At 41.1% G+C, this 18,161-nt stretch overlaps 1 protein-coding gene across 1 annotated transcript in view; it reads right to left on the bottom strand.

Moving 5' to 3' along the window:
* rras (RAS related) overlaps positions 1–18,161 on the bottom strand; it is a 168,300-nt gene that overhangs the window by 21,930 nt on the left and 128,209 nt on the right. The window contains exon 4 of the mRNA XM_034190365.1: positions 15,980–16,088. Within this exon, the coding sequence (XP_034046256.1) occupies positions 15,980–16,088 (109 nt within the window). The remainder of the gene's footprint in view (positions 1–15,979; positions 16,089–18,161) is intronic.

Consider the following 18,161-nt stretch of genomic DNA (forward strand, 5'->3'; position numbering starts at 1 on the left):
ACAGAAACCTGGTTACAGCAGGATGAATATGTTAGTTTAAATGAGTCAACACCCCAGAGTCACACTAACTGCCAGAATGCTTGTAGCACGGGCCGAGGCGGAGGATTAGCAGCCACCTTCCATTCCAGCTTATTAATTAATCAAAAACCCAGACAGAGCTTTAATTCATTTGAAAGCTTGACTCTTAGTCTTGTCCATCCAAATTGGAAGTCCCAAAAAACAGTTTTATTTGTTATTATCTATCGTCCACCTGGTCATTACTGTGAGTTTCTCTGTGAATTTTCAGACCTTTTGTCTGACTTAGTGCTTAGCTCAGATAAGATAATTATAGTGGGCGATTTTAACATCCACACAGATGCTGAGAATGACAGCCTCAACACTGCATTTAATCTATTATTAGACTCAATTGGCTTTGCTCAAAATGTAAATGAGTCCACCCACCACTTTAATCATATCTTAGATCTTGTTCTGACTTATGGTATGGAAATTGAAGATTTAACAGTATTCCCTGAAAACTCCCTTCTGTCTGATCATTTCTTAATAACATTTACATTTACTCTGATGGACTACCCAGCAGTGGGGAATAAGTTTCATTACACTAGAAGTCTTTCAGAAAGCGCTGTAACTAGGTTTAAATTAGATAGAGTATCTCGTCAATAGTTTTACATCCTCATTGAAGACAACTTTGGATGCTGTAGCTCCTCTGAAAAAGAGAGCTTTAAATCAGAAGTGCCTGACTCCGTGGTATAACTCACAAACTCGCAGCTTAAAGCAGATAACCCGTACGTTGGAGAGGAAATGGTGTCTCACTAATTTAGAAGATCTTCACTTAGCCTGGAAAAAGAGTCTGTTGTTCTATAAAAAAGCCCTCCGTAAAGCTAGGACATCTTACTACTCATCACTAATTGAAGAAAATAAGAACAACCCCAGGTTTCTTTTCAGCACTGTAGCCAGGCTGACAAAGAGTCAGAGCTCTATTGAGCCGAGTATTCCTTTAACTTTAACTAGTAATGACTTCATGACTTTCTTTGCTAATAGAATTTTAACTATTAGAGAAAAATTACTCATAACCATCCCAAAGACGTATCGTTATCTTTGGCTGCTTTCAGTGATGCCGGTATTTGGTTAGACTCTTTCTCTCAGATTGTTCTGTCTGAGTTATTTTCATTAGTTACTTCATCCAAACCATCAACATGTCTATTAGACCCCATTCCTACCAGGCTGCTCAAGGAAGCCCTACCATTATTTAATGCTTCGATCTTAAATATGATCAATCTATCTTTATTAGTTGGCTATGTACCACAGGCTTTTAAGGTGGCAGTAATTAAACCATTACTTAAAAAGCCATCACCTGACCCAGCTATCTTAGCTAATTATAGGCCAATCTCCAACCTTCCTTTTCTCTCAAAAATTCTTGAAAGGGTAGTTGTAAAACAGCTAACTGATCATCTGCAGAGGAATGGTCTATTTGAAGAGTTTCAGTCAGGTTTTAGAATTCATCATAGTACAGAAACAGCATTAGTGAAGGTTACAAATGATCTTCTTATGGCCTCAGACAGTGGACTCATCTCTGTGCTTGTTCTGTTAGACCTCAGTGCTGCTTTTGATACTGTTGACCATAAAATTTTATTACCGAGATTAGAGCATGCCATAGGTATTAAAGGCACTGCGCTGCGGTGGTTTGAATCATATTTATCTAATAGATTACAATTTGTTCATGTAAATATGGGAATCTTCTTCACAGACTAAGGTTAATTATGGAGTTCCACAAGGTTCTGTGCTAGGACCAATTTTATTCACTTTATACATGCTTCCCTTAGGCAGTATTATTAGACGGCATTGCTTAAATTTTCATTGTTACGCAGAGAATACCCAGCTTTATCTATCCATGAAGCCAGAGGACACACACCAATTAGCTAAACTGCAGGATTGTCTTACAGACATAAAGACATGGATGACCTCTAATTTCCTGCTTTCAAACTCAGATAAAACTGAAGTTATTGTACTTGGCCCCACAAATCTTAGAAACATGGTGTCTAACCAGATACTTACTCTGGATGGCATTACCCTGACCTCTAGTAAAACTGTGAGAAATCTTGGAGTCATTTTTGATCAGGATATGTCATTCAAAGCGCATATTAAACAAATATGTAGGACTGCTTTTTTGCATTTATGCAATCTCTCTAAAATTAGAAAGGTCTTGTCTCAGAGTGATGCTGAAAAACTAATTCATGCATTTATTTCCTCTAGGCTGGACTACTGTAATTTATTATTATCAGGTTGTCCTAAAAGTTCCCTGAAAAGCCTTCAGTTAATTCAAAATGCTGCAGCTAGAGTACTAATGGGGACTAGAAGGAGAGAGCATATCTCACCCATATTGGCCTCTCTTCATTGGCTTCCTGTTAATTCTAGAATAGAATTTAAAATTCTTCTTCTTACTTATAAGGTTTTGAATAATCAGGTCCCTTCTTAGCTTAGCGACCTCATAGTACCATATCACCCCAATAGAGCGCTTCGCTCTCAGACTGCAGGCTTACTTGTAGTTCCTAGGGTTTGTAAGAGTAGAATGGGAGGCAGAACCTTCAGCTTTCAGGCTCCTCTCCTGTGGAACCAGCTCCCAATTCAAATCAGGGAGACAGACACCCTCTACTTTTAAGATTAGGCTTAAAACTTTCCTTTTTGCTAAAGCTTATAGTTAGGGCTGGATCAGGTGACCCTGAACCATCCCTTAGTTATGCTGCTATAGACTTAGACTGCTGGGGGGTTCCCATGATGCACTGAGTGTTTCTTTCCCTTTTTGCTCTGTATGCACCACTCTGCATTTAATCATTAGTGATTGATCTCTGCTCCCCTCCACAGCATGTCTTTTTCCTGATTCTCTCCCTCAGCCCCAACCAGTCCCAGCAGAAGACTGCCCCTCCCTGAGCCTGGTTCTGCTGGAGGTTTCTTCCTGTTAAAAGGGAGTTTTTCCTTCCCACTGTCGCCAAGTGCTTGCTCACAGGGGGTCGTTTGACCGTTGGGGTTTTTACGTAATTATTGTATGGCCTTGCCTTACAATATAAAGCGCCTTGGGGCAACTGTTCGTTGTGATTTGGCGCTATATAAATAAAATTCATTGATTGATTGGTTTAATCCCCTAGTTGCTCCCGGTGTGTAGTGAGCGCCTTGTATGGCAGCACCCTCACATCGGGGTGAATGTGAGGCATTATTTGTAAAGCGCTTTGAGCGTCTGATGCAGATGGAAAAGCGCTATATAAATGCAGTCCATTTACCATGATACATTAACTTGAACCCACCTCCTTATGCTCCTGCTCTTACTTCCCTTCCACTTGGTCTCTTGCACACACAATGTCTACCTTTCTCCTGTCCATCATATCAGCCAACCTTCAAAGTCACGACTCTAACTTCCAGCCTTCTAGTTTTCCTCTTCTCCCACTTTCTGTGGACATGTTCTCCTCCCTTTCTTCTGCCACTGTGACTCACCAATATGTGGCCAGTTTATATCTGCTGCTGAGGCTGATTCTGAGCCACCCAGGTCAACTACACCAGCTTTAGTGACATTCATGGCACCTTCTGTGTCCCAGGACAAATAAAGTGCACTGTTCAACCTGCTGAAGGGGTTTCTCCAGGACCAGACCTCCAGAGGTGCCAGCTTTGGCATTCTAGTGGGTAGGATTCCGAATGATCTCCTAACTGATCTCCGGTGGATGACCCAGAGTTGAGCCCTTTCCATGTTGCATGAGGTCCAGGCCAAGGGACCTGTTGTCTCCTCCTCCTACACAGCATCAAGCGCTGCATCAGCTGCAACAATCCCTGCAGCAGCTGCATCCAATGTCAAAGTTTCCAAGCCCGTTAGAGCCGCCAGTGGCAGCCACCTCCACCTGAGTGGAGCACAGCCTCAATGTCAGGCGCCCCGGACCTGTGGCACACACACGACAGTGAATGGATGCAGCAGCACTTCCCCGGCTACTGCTCTGTCAGGAACCAGTCCACTCCAATGGACCTGCAAGACATCTCATTGAACTGTGGGCCTCCTCCATCTACTGAGTCATTCAGAGGTCTGCTGGGCCATGTGGCTTGTCTGCTGAATCACGAATGCTGACAGTCAAGCAGATCAACGCTAGAATCCCTTCAGAAACAAGCTGTCATTCCAGTAAAATTGGTCTATTTGAAAATAACATTGGTTGTACATTAAAATATGAACATGTGTAATTTGAATAGTTCAACACATGTAAGCTGCACAAATGAGAGAAATCTGGAGTGGAACTTGGAAAAACTACGGTGAGAAATCAGCCTTCCATTGAATTACGAGGTCTGTTAGAAAAGTACCCGACCTTTTTTTTTTTTTTTGCAAAAACCTGATGGATTTGAATCAGGTGTGCTTGCATGAGCCAACCTTAAACCTTCGTGCGCATGCGTGAATTTTTTCAGGCCTGTCGATTGCATCAGTTGCTGGTAAGCAGCATTTGTGTGAGGTCGTGTAGTGCTCTCAGCGGATTTTCATTGCAAGGAAAATGGCGGAACGACTGGAGCAGCGCTACTGCATCACATTTTGCCAGAAACTGGGCGACAGCCAGGTGGAAACCAACCAAGAGGTGGACATCAGCACTTTTTCGGCACATTCCACAGTGACAGAAGATTTTGCCATGAAAAGAGTTGCAGCGAAATTCAGGCCGATGGCTTCGGCATGAAGCTGATGGCGGAGTAAAAGCGCCTTCGTGTTGAAGTCTCACAGGACATGCTGTAACATGCCCAGCTCTTCCACCATTCCGAAGATTCAGGCGGCTTTTGGTGGCTTTTCAGTCGTGTGACTAACCGAGAAATTGTGGAAGAGGTGGGCACCATTTTTCGGAGTCCAGCATGTCCAGTGAGACTTCAACACGAAGGCGCTTTTGCTCCGCTGTCAGCAGCTTCGGCACAAATTTCACCGCCACTCTTTTCATGGCCACATCTTCTGTCACAGTGGAATGTGCTGAAAAAGTGCTGATGTCCACCTCTTCCGCAATTTCTCGGATAGTCACACGACGGTCCCACATCACCACAGCGTTCACTTTGGAAATGATCCGGTCATTTCAGCATGTTGATGGCCGACCGGAGTGCGGCTCGCTCTCCACCATTGTGCGGACGTCTTTAAACCGGTTGTACCACTCATTAATCTGTGTGATCAATCAATCAATCAATTTTATTTATATAGCACCAAATCACAACAAACAGTTGCCCCAAGGCGCTTTATATTGTAAGGCAAGGCCATACAATAATTACATAAAACCCCAAGGAGAGGAGCCTGAAAGCTGAAGGCTCTGCCTCCCATTCTACTCTTACAAACCCTAGGAACTACAAGTAAGCCTGCAGTCTGAGAGCGAAGCGCTCTATTGGGGTGATATGGTACTATGAGGTCCCTAAGATAAGATGGGACCTGATTATTCAAAACCTTATAAGTAAGAAGAAGAATTTTAAATTCTATTCTGGAATTAACAGGAAGCCAATGAAGAGAGGCCAATATGGGTGAGATATGCTCTCTCCTTCTAGTCCCCATCAGTACTCTAGCTGCAGCATTTTGAATTAACTGAAGGCTTTTCAGGGAACTTTTAGGACAACCTGATAATAATGAATTACAATAGTCCAGCCTAGAGGAAATAAATGCATGAATTAGTTTTTCAGCATCACTCTGAGACAAGACCTTTCTAATTTTAGAGATATTGCATAAATGCAAAAAAGCAGTCCTACATATTTGTTTAATATGCGCTTTGAATGACATATCCTGATCAAAAATGACTCCAAGATTTCTCACAGTATTACTAGAGGTCAGGGTAATGCCATCCAGAGTAAGGATCTGGTTAGACACCATGTTACTAAGATTTGTGGGGCCAAGTACAATAACTTCAGTTTTATCTGAGTTTAAAAGCAAGAAATTAGAGGTCATCCATGTCTTTATGTCTGTAAGACAATCCTGCAGTTTAGCTAATTGGTGTGTGTCCCCTGGCTTCATGGATAGATAAAGCTGGGTATCATCTGCGTAACAATGAAAATTTAAGCAATGGCGTCTAATAATACTGCCTAAGGGAAGCATGTATAAAGTGAATAAAATTGGTCCTAGCACAGAACCTTGTGGAACTCCATAATTAACCTTAGTCTGTGAAGACGATTCCCCATTTACATGAACAAATTGTAATCTATTAGATAAATATGATACAAACCACCGCAGCGCAGTGCCTTTAATACCTATGGCATGCTCTAATCTCTGTAATAAAATTTTATGGTCAACAGTATCAAAAGCAGCACTGAGGTCTAACAGAACAAGCACAGAGATGAGTCCACTGTCTGAGGCCATAAGAAGATCATTTGTAACCTTCACTAATGCTGTTTCTGTACTATGATGAATTCTAAAACCTGACTGAAACTCTTCAAATAGACCATTCCTCTGCAGATGATCAGTTAGCTGTTTTACAACTACCCTTTCAAGAATTTCTGAGAGAAAAGGAAGGTTGGAGATTGGCCTATAATTAGCTAAGATAGCTGGGTCAAGTGATGGCTTTTTAAGTAATGGTTTAATTACTGCCACCTTAAAAGCCTGTGGTACATAGCCAACTAATAAAGATAGATTGATCATATTTAAGATCGAAGCTTTAAATAATGGTAGGGCTTCCTTGAGCAGCCTGGTAGGAATGGGGTCTAATAGACATGTTGATGGTTTGGATGAAGTAACTAATGAAAATAACTCAGACAGAACAATCTGAGAGAAAGAGTCTAACCAAATACCGGCATCACTGAAAGCAGCCAAAGATAACGATACGTCTTTGGGATGGTTATGAGTAATTTTTTCTCTAATAGTTAAAATTTTATTAGCAAAGAAAGTCATGAAGTCATTACTAGTTAAAGTTAAAGGAATACTCGGCTCAGTAGAGCTCTGACTGTTTGTCAGCCTGGCTACAGTGCTGAAAAGAAACCTGGGGCTTTACGGAGGGCTTTTTTATAGAGCAACAGACTCTTTTTCCAGGCTAAGTGAAGATCTTCTAAATTAGTGAGACGCCATTTCCTCTCCAACTTACGGGTTATCTGCTTTAAGCTGCGAGTTTGTGAGTTATACCACGGAGTCAGGCACTTCTGATTTAAAGCTCTCTTTTTCAGAGGAGCTACAGCATCCAAAGCTGTCTTCAATGAGGATGTAAAACTATTGACGAGATACTCTATCTCACTTACAGAGTTTAGGTAGCTACTCTGCACTGTGTTGGTATATGGCATTAGAGAACATAAAGAAGGAATCATATCCTTAAACCTAGTTACAGCGCTTTCTGAAAGACTTCTAGTGTAATGAAACTTATTCCCCACTGCTGGGTAGTCCATCAGAGTAAATGTTATTAAGAAATGATCAGACACAAGGGAGTTTTCAGGGAATACTGTTAAGTCTTCAATTTCCATACCATAAGTCAGAACAAGATCTACAAGTGGTGGGTGGACTCATTTACGTGATGCCCATAGGATCGTCACCGAAAGTCGTCAGAATCGTCCGAATGGTTTCCACCTGGCTGTCGCCCAGTTTCTGGCAAAATTTGATGCAGTAGCGCTGCTCCAGTCATTCCGCCAATCTTAATTTTATGAGCTATAAGTGCACATTTATACCCCCCATCACACATAGCCAGAATGGTGTCAGAATGACGAATCGGCGCACATCCAAAAAATGTCGTGTTGTAGTTCCAAAGCGTTCTGACAGCCATCTGCGAGAGTTCACACAGTTGGTCAAAATCGGCCGGTGGCCCTGAATGTGATGCACATGTTCATATTCCTCCGGGTTCCGTCGAGATGGGACACCTATCTGACAACGGTCCATGTGTAACCTGAGCACCAGTTGACTGCAATTTACATATTCTGATGGTGACAAAACAGGATCCAAAATGATTTGAGTATGTACGAGGGAACCTCAAGATGGATCTGGCACAAAAGCCTGTCAGTATGACCAGCACATGCCACATATAATAATGCCCACTCCCCGGAGCGCAAAGGAACTGTAGAAATGCATGTGGCACGCTTCATCATGATAATAATTATGAATTATATCAAGTACAGTGAATGTGAACAGCAGCTATCAAACCAAAAGCACCGTGCACTACTGTGCACATGCCGCTGCAAATCTGAACAGGCTGTTATATCCACAATAAACCTTACACTACAGATATCTGTCCATTCCTTCCCATGGGCGACATAAATCAATTCAAAATCAAATCAAATCAATTTTATTTATATAGCGCCAAATCACAACAAACAGTTGCAACAAGGCACTTGCTAGGCAAAAGCCATACAATAATTACGGAAAAACCCCAACAGTCAAAACGACCCCCTGTGAGCAAGCACTTGGTGACAGTGGGAAGGAAAAACTCCCTTTTAACAGGAAGAAACCTCCAGCAGAACCCGGCTCAGGGAGGGGCAGTCTTCTGCTGGGACTGGTTGGGGCTGAGGGGAGAGAATCAGGAAAAAGACATGCTGTGGAAGACAGCAGAGATCAATCACTAATGATTAAATGCAGAGTGGTGCATACAGAGCAAAAAGAGAAAGAAACACTCAGTGCATCATGGGAACCCCCCAGCAGTCTAAGTCTATAGCAGCATAACTAAGGGATGGTTCAGGGTCACCTGATCCAGCCCTAACTATAAGCTTTAGCAAAAGGAAAGTTTTAAGCCTAATCTTAAAAGTAGAGAGGGTGTCTGTCTCCCTGATCCGAATTGGGAGCTGGTTCCACAGGAGAGGAGCCTGAAAGCTGAAGGCTCTGCCTCCCATTCTACTCTTAAAAACCCTAGGAACTACAAGTAAGCCTGCAGTCTGAGAGCGAAGCACTCTATTGGGGTGATATGGTATTAAGAGGTCCCTAAGATAAGATGGGACCTGATTATTCAAAACCTTATAAGTAAGAAGAATAATTTTAAATTCTATTCTAGAATTAACAGGAAGCCAATGAAGAGAGGCCAATATGGGTGAGATATGCTCTCTCCTTCTAGTCCCCGTCAGTACTCTAGCTGCAGCATTTTGAATTAACTGAAGGCTTTTCAGGGAACTTTTAGGACAACCTGATAATAATGAATTACAGTAGTCCAGCCTAGAGGAAATAAATGCATGAATTAGTTTTTCAGCATCACTCTGAGACAAGACCTTTCTAATTTTAGAGATATTGCGCAAAAGTAAAAAAAAGCAGTCCTACATATTTGCTTAATATGCACATTGAAGGACATATCCTGATCAAAAATGACTCTAAGATTTCTCACAGTATTACTAGAGGTCAGGGTAATGCCATCCAGAGTAAGGATCTGGTTAGACCCCATGTTTCTAAGATTTGTGGGGCCAAGTACAATAACTTCGGTTTTATCTGAATTTAAAAGCAGGAAATTAGGGGTCATCCATGTCTTTATGTCTGCAAGACATTCCTGCAGTTTAACTAATTGGTGTGTGTCCTCTGGCTTCATGGATAGATAAAGCTGGGTATCATCTGCGTAACAATGAAAATTTAAGCAATGCTTTCTAATAATACTGCCTAAGGGAAGCATATATAAAGTGAATAAAATTGGTCCTAGCACAGAACCTTGTGGAACGCCATAATTAACCTTAGTCTGTGAAGAAGACTCCCCATTTACATGAACAAATTGTAATCTATTAGATAAATATGATTCAAACCACCGCAGCGCAGTGCCTTTAATACCTATGGCATGCTCTAATCTCTGTAATAAAATTTTATGGTCAACAGTATCAAAAGCAGCACTGAGGTCTAACAGGACAAGCACAGAGATGAGTCCACTGTCTGAGGCCATAAGAAGATCATTTGTAACCTTCACTAATGCTGTTTCTGTACTATGATAAATTCTGAAACCTGACTGAAACTCTTCAAATAGACCATTCCTCTGCAGATGATCAGTTAGCTGTTTTACAACTACCCTTTCAAGAATTTATGAGCGAAAAGGAAGGTTGGAGATTGGCCTATAATTAGCTAAGATAGCTGGGTCAAGTGATGGCTTTTTAAGTAATGGTTTAATTACTGCCACCTTAAAATCCTGTGGTACATAGCCAACTAATAAAGATAGATTGATCATATTTAAGATCGAAGCTTTAAATAATGGTAGGGCTTCCTTGAGCAGCCTGGTAGGAATGGGGTCTAATAGACATGTTGATGGTTTGGAGGAAGTGACTAATGAAAATAACTCAGACAGAACAATCAGAGAGAAAGAGTCTAACCAAATACCAGCATTACTGAAAGCAGCCAAAGATAACGATATGTCTTTGGGATGGTTATGAGTAATTTTTTCTCTAATAGTTAAAATTTTATTAACAAAGAAAGTCATGAAGTCATTACTAGTTAAAGTTAAAGGAACACTCAGCTCAATAGAGCTCTGACTCTTTGTCAGCCTGGCTACAGTGCTGAAAAGAAACCTGGGGTTGTTCTTATTTTCTTCAATTAGTGATGAGTAGTAAGATGTCCTAGCTTTACAGAGGGCTTTTTTATAGAGCAACAAACTCTTTTTCCAGGCTAAGTGAAGATCTTCTAATTTAGTGAGACACCATTTCCTCTTCAACTTACAGGTTATCTGCTTTAAGCTATGAGTTTGTGAGTTATACCATTGAGTCAGGCACTTCTGATTCAAGGCTCTCTTTTTCAGAGGAGCTACAGCATCCAAGGTTGTGCTCAATGAGGATGTAAAACTACTGACAAGATAATCTATCTCACTCACAGCGTTTAGGTAGCTACTCTGCACTGTGTTGGAATATGGCATTGGAGAACATAAAGAAGGAATCATATCTTAAACCTAGTTACAGCGCTTTCCGAAAGACTGCTACTGTAATGAAACTTATTCCCCACTGCTGGGTAGTCCATTAAAGTAAATGTAAATGTTATTAAGAAATAATCAGATAGAAGGGGGTTTTCAGGGAATACTGTTAAGTCTTCAATTTCCATACCATAAGTCAAAACAAGATCTAAAGTATGATTAAAGTGGTGGGTGGACTCATTTACATTTTGAGCAAAGCCTAATAATAATAGAGTGTTGAGGCTGTCATTCTCAGCATCTATGTGGATGTTAAAATCACCCACTATAATGATCTTATCTGAGCTAAGCACTAAGTCAGACAAAAGGTCTGAAAATTCACAGAGAAACTCACAGTAACGACCAGGTGGACGATAGATAATAACAAATAAAACTGTTTTTTGGGACTTCCAATTTGGATGGACAAGACTAAGAGTCAAGCTTTCAAATGAATTAAAGCTCTGTCTGGGTTTTGGATTAATTAATAAGCTGGAGTGGAAGATTGCTGCTAATCCTCCCCCTCGATCCGTGCTTCGAGCATTCTGACAGTTAGTGTGACTCGGGGGTGTTGACTCATTTAAACTAACATATTCATCCTGCTGTAACCAGGTTTCTGTAAGGCAGAATAAATCAATATTTTGATCAATTATTATATCATTTACTAACAGGGACTTAGAAGAGAGAGACCTAATGTTTAATAGACCACATTTAACTGTTTTAGTCTGTGGTGCAGTTGAAGGACCTATATTATTTTTCTTTTTGAATGTTTATGCTTAAATAGATTTTTACTGGTTGTTGGTGGTCTGGGAGCAGGCACTGTCTCTACGGGGATGGGGTATTGGGGGGATGTCAGGGGGAGAGAAGCTGCAGAGAGGTGTGTAAGACTACAACTCTGCTTCCTGGTCCCAACCCTGGATAGTCACGGTTTGGAGGGTTTAATAAAATTGGCCAGATTTCTAGAAATGAGAGCTGCTCCATCCAAAGTGGGATGGATGCCATCTCTCCTAACAAGACCAGGTTTTCCCCAGAAGCTTTGCCAATTATCTATGAAGCCCACCTCATTTTTTGGACACCACTCAGACAGCAAGCAATTCAAGGAGAACATGCGGCTAAACATGTCACTCTCGGTCCGATTGGGGAGGGGCCCAGAGAAAACTACAGAGTCCGACATTGTTTTTGCAAAGTTACATACCGATTCAATGTTAATTTTAGTGACCTCCGATTGGCGTAACCGGGTGTCATTACTGCCGACGTGAATTACAATCTTACCGAATTTACGCTTAGCCTTAGCCAGCAGTTTCAAATTTCCTTCAATGTCGCCTGCTCTGGTCCCCGGAAGGCAATTGACTATGGTTGCTGGTGTCGCTAACTTCACATTTCTCAAAACAGAGTCGCCAATAACAAGAGTTTGTTCCTCGGCGGGTGTGTCGCCGAGTGGGGAAAAACGGTTAGAAATGTGAACGGGTTGGTGGTGTACAGGGGGCTTGTGTTTAGGACTACGCTTCCTCCTCACAGTCACCTAGCCGGCCTGCGTAAACAATGTGAATATTGTCTCCATCATAACACAGGCAGCTGCGTCTCTCTGTGGTGCACAGTAACGCGTCATTTCAGGTATCAGGCTCAGAGCTGCATCGATGTCACGTTGTAATAAATGATCACCTTCTAACTTTGGAGGAGGTATGACCAGTGGTGGACACAGAATCAAAAAGTTAGCTTCAACAACAGATAATCAGCTAACTGAAAAGTTATCTTTTATAAAGCTAAACTGAAAAGCCACCCAAAAATGTATCGGAAGCTACAGCTAACCGATAACTTCTAGTATTGTCTCCGGTACATTTGCAACTACTAACAAGCTGATTTTGAGTTTTAACACCACAATCGCTTCTGGAAACATCAAAGCGACAGCAGACCCAAACAATGAGTCAGTACTTCTGTCTTTGAGTGTCCTGCCCCCTGCTGGAAGCTCCTGTTTACTACATAACTTGCAGCAGAGAGGAGCAGCGAAGCTCAATGCTCTACTCAGGAACAGTGTTGCCGTGAGGCGGAGGTCTTGGAAAATAAAGCAGTGCTGACTTATGGTTTTGATTTATAAATAAAATTAATACCGATAGAATAATTCCATTAATGCCAATCTGTCATTTGTACGTAATTAAAATATGACATATATCTTTTAATTTTAAATAATGCACTAATTCTGAAGTTTTGTAACAAACACAGACAGATGCCAAAGGGATTATGGGTAAAATGCGCCTCTGCTAACACTGATTGGTTGACTCATTCATTCCATGCATTGACATTAATGCTTGTCCTATTGTCCGGGACAAGTACAAAATGTGATCGGACAAGCAATATGCTCTAAATCGCTGTTCGACCGGACAAGTGGTATTTTTTTTTTGGTTTAAAATGTTCAAATTCTTTATTTTCATCGCTTGGAACCAAAATACCTGACCGCTGCCTTTTTGTTTTCTTATTTATATCACGTCTTGTCTCACATCTCACAAGAACGTCTTTGTTTTTTCCCGCCACTCTCCACGCAGCGGACAATTGGAAAACATGATATCAATGTATGCGCAAGACCACTGTATGGAGTGTGTGTTCGTAGAAGAGGCTGACATTTTTTCGTGAATCCCACGGGTCAGGGATTCCCGTGGGATTCCCAGGGGATAGGAGTCAACTTTGCTATTTATCATGTGATTGGGACGGTACGGGATTAAAAATTCATGGGAGCAGACGGGAGGGGGAACCAAGGATTTAGGCAGCGAGCTTTCCTGCTGTCATTTGAGTGGTCAATTTTCAAAAAAGATCCTGAAAAAAAATAGCCTGCGGCTTTGATTAAAGCTGTCTAAAATTAAGACTGGGTCCAATTGCTGTGTGTGTGTGTGTGTGTGTGTGAGAGAGAGTGCGCGCGAGTTGGCTGGCTGCGAGGAGGAAGGGCAGTGGAGGAACGCGCTGGGCACAGAGTGAAAAACAACACAAACTAAACTGTTGCTGCCTTTATTTCTCTCAGGACTGTTCTGACGGTTCGTCCTGTTCACACCGTGTGCACGTGACGGTGACAGACTGAAAGTATGAGATGAAATAAATTGGTCAAACTTCCTTAAAATGAGAATAAATGAATGAACAGAATAAAAATCACACACACGTATGTTTTAAAACCCTGATGTGTAGAAACTCTGCAGTGATGTTCAGAAGCAGAAATCACATAAAGCAGCTGAGAACTCTGAACTTTAACAGGCTGTTATTTTACACATATTTATTTTAGATGACTTCATGTAGTTGTTTAATGTTCAAGCACAAAACATGACTGAGAAGGAGAAAAAAAGAGGACCAATCAGGGACTGAATATGTAGTGACGTGGAGATGTCTGGAGTTTGAAGATGTGAACATGTCCTGTATCTGGTAGCAGCCTGTGAGCAGGACTTATGTCTCTTTTGTCCTTTATTTTACAATCATGACAGAGCTTTTTGGAGCGAGCAGCAGCACCACAGCAGCGTGGAGCGGAGTTTCTTTTTATTTTTATTTTACGTGCGTGCACGCGCGAATCGTCCTGGAGATTATTTTGCTTATTAGCTACACAGATGTATAATAAAGCAAATGGTGACTGGCTTCTAAACACAATTATGACAGAGTTTTTTGGGGGAAAGAGCGGAGGAGCAGCCCCACAGCAAACAGCAGCGGGGAACGGAGTTTCTTTTTTTCTTTCTTTTGTTTTTTACGTGCGCGCGCTCCGCCCCTTTCCAACGCAAAAACAGCTGGAACTACCGCAAACTTCGGTCTGCGTACTACTCGCCGACAAAACCGTCTATGTGTAACCTGGGCTTTATTGAGTGTTGTTAGAAGGAAAGGTGATGTAACACAGTGGTAAACATACCACTGTCCCACCTTTTTTGAAAAGTGCTGCAGGCATCCATTTCAAAATGAGCAAATATTTGCACAAAAACAATAAAGTTTATCAGTTTGAACATTAAATATCTTGTCTTTGTGGTGTATTCAACTGAATATAGGATGAAGGGGATTTCCAAATCAATGTATTCTGTTTTTATTTACATTTTCCAACTCAACTTCATTGGAATTGGGGTTGTATTATTCTTGCTTTAAATGCATCTAAAACCACTGAAAATAGTTCAAATAGGGCTTGCCAATAATGTTTTACAGGTATAAAACCCTATAACGTCAGGAGGCCACGGATGTATGAACCACAATCACATAATTTACCCGGCACTAAACACATCACAATAGTTGAAGAGGTCCTGAAGAGATTATTTCTTTTAAACAGGAGTTTTAACAACACAACAACTCCAAACACACCAACACGTCAGCAGCATCTTGGTTCCAGACACACCAGATTAACATTATGGAGAGTCCAGTCCAATCCCAGGATCTTAATCCAACAGAAAACCCATGGGGTGACATCAAAAATACTGTTTCTGAGGAATAACCAAGAAATGCAGAGGACCTGTGGACTGTAGTCCAAATACCTGAACTGGAAAACCTGTTCACAGGGACAGAAGCTGGTCGACTCCATGAAACACAGAAACAGTGTTCATACAACTAAATATGAGTTCAGTCATTCACTAGAAAGAGAAATCTACAAGCATTTTTCACTTTATACAGTAAATGTTTGAGTTTGTAAAGAAAAATACACACAAACGGATATTTTTACAAACAGCCTAATATTCATTTTTCTTCACTTTGTGTCAAGTGTTAACAAATTTGATTAATCTGTCTTCATGTTTTGATTTTGTAAGAGTCTAATAATAGATTAAATGCAGTGTTGAGGCTGTCATTCTCAGCATCTGTGTGGATGTTAAAATCGCCCACTATAATTATCTTATCTGAGCTAAGCACTAAGTCAGACAAAAGGTCTGAAAATTCACAGAGAAACTCACAGTAACGACCAGGTGGACGATAGATAATAACAAATAAAACTGGTTTTTGGGACTTCCAATTTGGATGGACAAGACTAAGAGTCAAGCTTTCAAATGAATTAAAGCTCTGTCTGGGTTTTTGATTAATTAATAAGCTGGAATGGAAGATTGCTGCTAATCCTCCGCCCCGGCCCGTGCTACGAACATTGTTGTGGCATATTTCTTTTCACAATATTTTCAGGGGTGGCACCCTAGTGCCCTCTAGTGACCAGATGCCTCTGTCCAGGAAGAAGGTAAAATGACAAACAGCTTGCTGAGGGTGTACTTTACCACTCTGTGCTGTTCCAGGTCCGACTTGTTCCCAATTAGGACCATTGGAAAGTCATCACAGTCCTTTACCCTCAAGATCTGGGTGTGAAACTTCTGGATCTCATGGTAGCTGTTGAAAAGATGGTGTCAAAGAATTAGTTGTTTCAGCATTGGCAACAAAAGGTTCTTGTTGAGTCTATATTACGAAGTAAAGGACATACTGTATCTATAAACATGATGCATCATCACAGAACCTCTGCACAAGCTCATTATAATCCAACAAATATACTCGCCCACATCTTCACTAGCCGAGTTTCCACTGCAGATTAGAAAGTTTAGTGATATTTTCAGTGTCAACAAAGCAAAAGGGTTATTCCGTGTGAAATCATCAGGTGCCTCCCAGGTCACCGACTCAGATTCTCATGATTTTTTTTCTTTTTTTGCAAGTACCTACATATGTCTGATGAACACATGCAAAATACTTCTGCTTCATTCCAAGCAGTTTTTACAATCCTATTTTTCACTTTCGAATGCATTTTGAGCTTTTTTTTCATTTTTCAAAGGCATTATCTCAGCTAAAAATGCAGATATAAAGCTCAAATATGGAATACACCCTATTTGGGCACCCAGATACAGTAGTAATTTTTCAAAAATGGGATACGGAGCTAATTTAGCATCACAAAAATAGCAGTTTGTCCATTCTCGCAAAAAATTACAAAATTTCAATTTACTCCAAGAGTAAATTGAGAGATAATTTTGATATTTCAGAATTTTCTGTCTCTAAGTAAAATATATTTATGCATAAGCTGTAATTAATTACTCCAAACAAAGCAATACATACACTCCTCACTGATACAATATATACACTGGCAAGTGAACAGGTTACTCCAACTTCTTTATGTGCAGCAGCTGATTACATCATCAGCCACATTTAAAACGATGAGCAGTTAATCTTGATATCAGATCTATTTTGAAACTGCAGTGACTCATGATCAGCTTGTCTAAAATTGTTAGAACAACAATTCCCTTGTCCTATTAAATGCTTCTGATGAAATGAACACATTAACAAAAATACAGTCTTAGTTGTTTTGGCTACTGAACTAAGCACTATTAATATAATACTAGACTAAGTATAGACGTTACTGCACCATGCAAGATTTCACCTGCTTTGAGCGAGAAACCCCCACCCTGATGAATATATTTTACGTATAGAAAGTAAATTGTGAAATATCTAAATTATCTCTCAATTTACTCTGGGAGAACAGCTCTTTAAAACTTTGTAACAAAATTGTGTTGATGACTGCAATGCTAATTTTGTTGCCATGAAAGTAAAAAGAAGATCAGTAATCTGTCTTTCAAAGTTGATCCATTATTTTGGGGTGCCAAATACTGTAAATACCAAATCTGAGCTTGATGCTTCCATTCAGAGCTGATATATTGCTTTCTGAATATGCAAATACAGGTTCAAAATTGGCTCGTGCCATGTTATGGTACCCCACACTGCAATTTTTTTTTCCACTATGAAGGCATTTGAGCTAGATAAAAACATTTTTTGACATAAAGTTGGTATATCAATATGCTCTCCACAAAAAAAATTCTGGCGTGGCTGAGCACTTGCCCACATGGTCAAATCATAAGAGGAGACCGGGAGCGCTGTGAGAGTCATGTTCTTTGATTTCTCCAGCGCTTTCAACACCATCAGACCGGAGCTGCTGTGGGTGAAGCTGGAGGATGTAGGTGTGGATGGACATCTCGCCGCCTGGACCATCAACTACCTCACTGACAGCCCGCAGTACGTGCGGCTACGCGGCTGTCAGTCTGAGGTGGTAAGGTGGACAACCTTACAACCTTACAACATGGACAGCTGCCACCTCCAGAAGTTCTCTGATGACTCCGCCATTGTGGGTCGTGTATCTGAGGGGAACGAGCTGGAGTACCGGTCGGTCATCACGGACTTCGTGGACTGGTGTGAGCGCAACCACTTGTGTCTAAACACCAGTAAGACGAAGGAGATGGTGATCGACTTGAGAAGGAAACCACCACCTCACCCACCAGTGAACATCCAGGGGGAGGACATGAAGACTGTGGACAGTTTCAAATACCTGGGTGTTCACCTCAACAACAAACTGGACTGGACTTACAACACTGACGCCCTGTACAAGAAAGGACAGAGTCGCCTCCACCTCCTGAGGAGACTGAGATC

Source organism: Thalassophryne amazonica, chromosome 16 (genome assembly GCF_902500255.1).
Source record: "Thalassophryne amazonica chromosome 16, fThaAma1.1, whole genome shotgun sequence".
NCBI lineage: Eukaryota > Metazoa > Chordata > Actinopteri > Batrachoidiformes > Batrachoididae > Thalassophryne > Thalassophryne amazonica.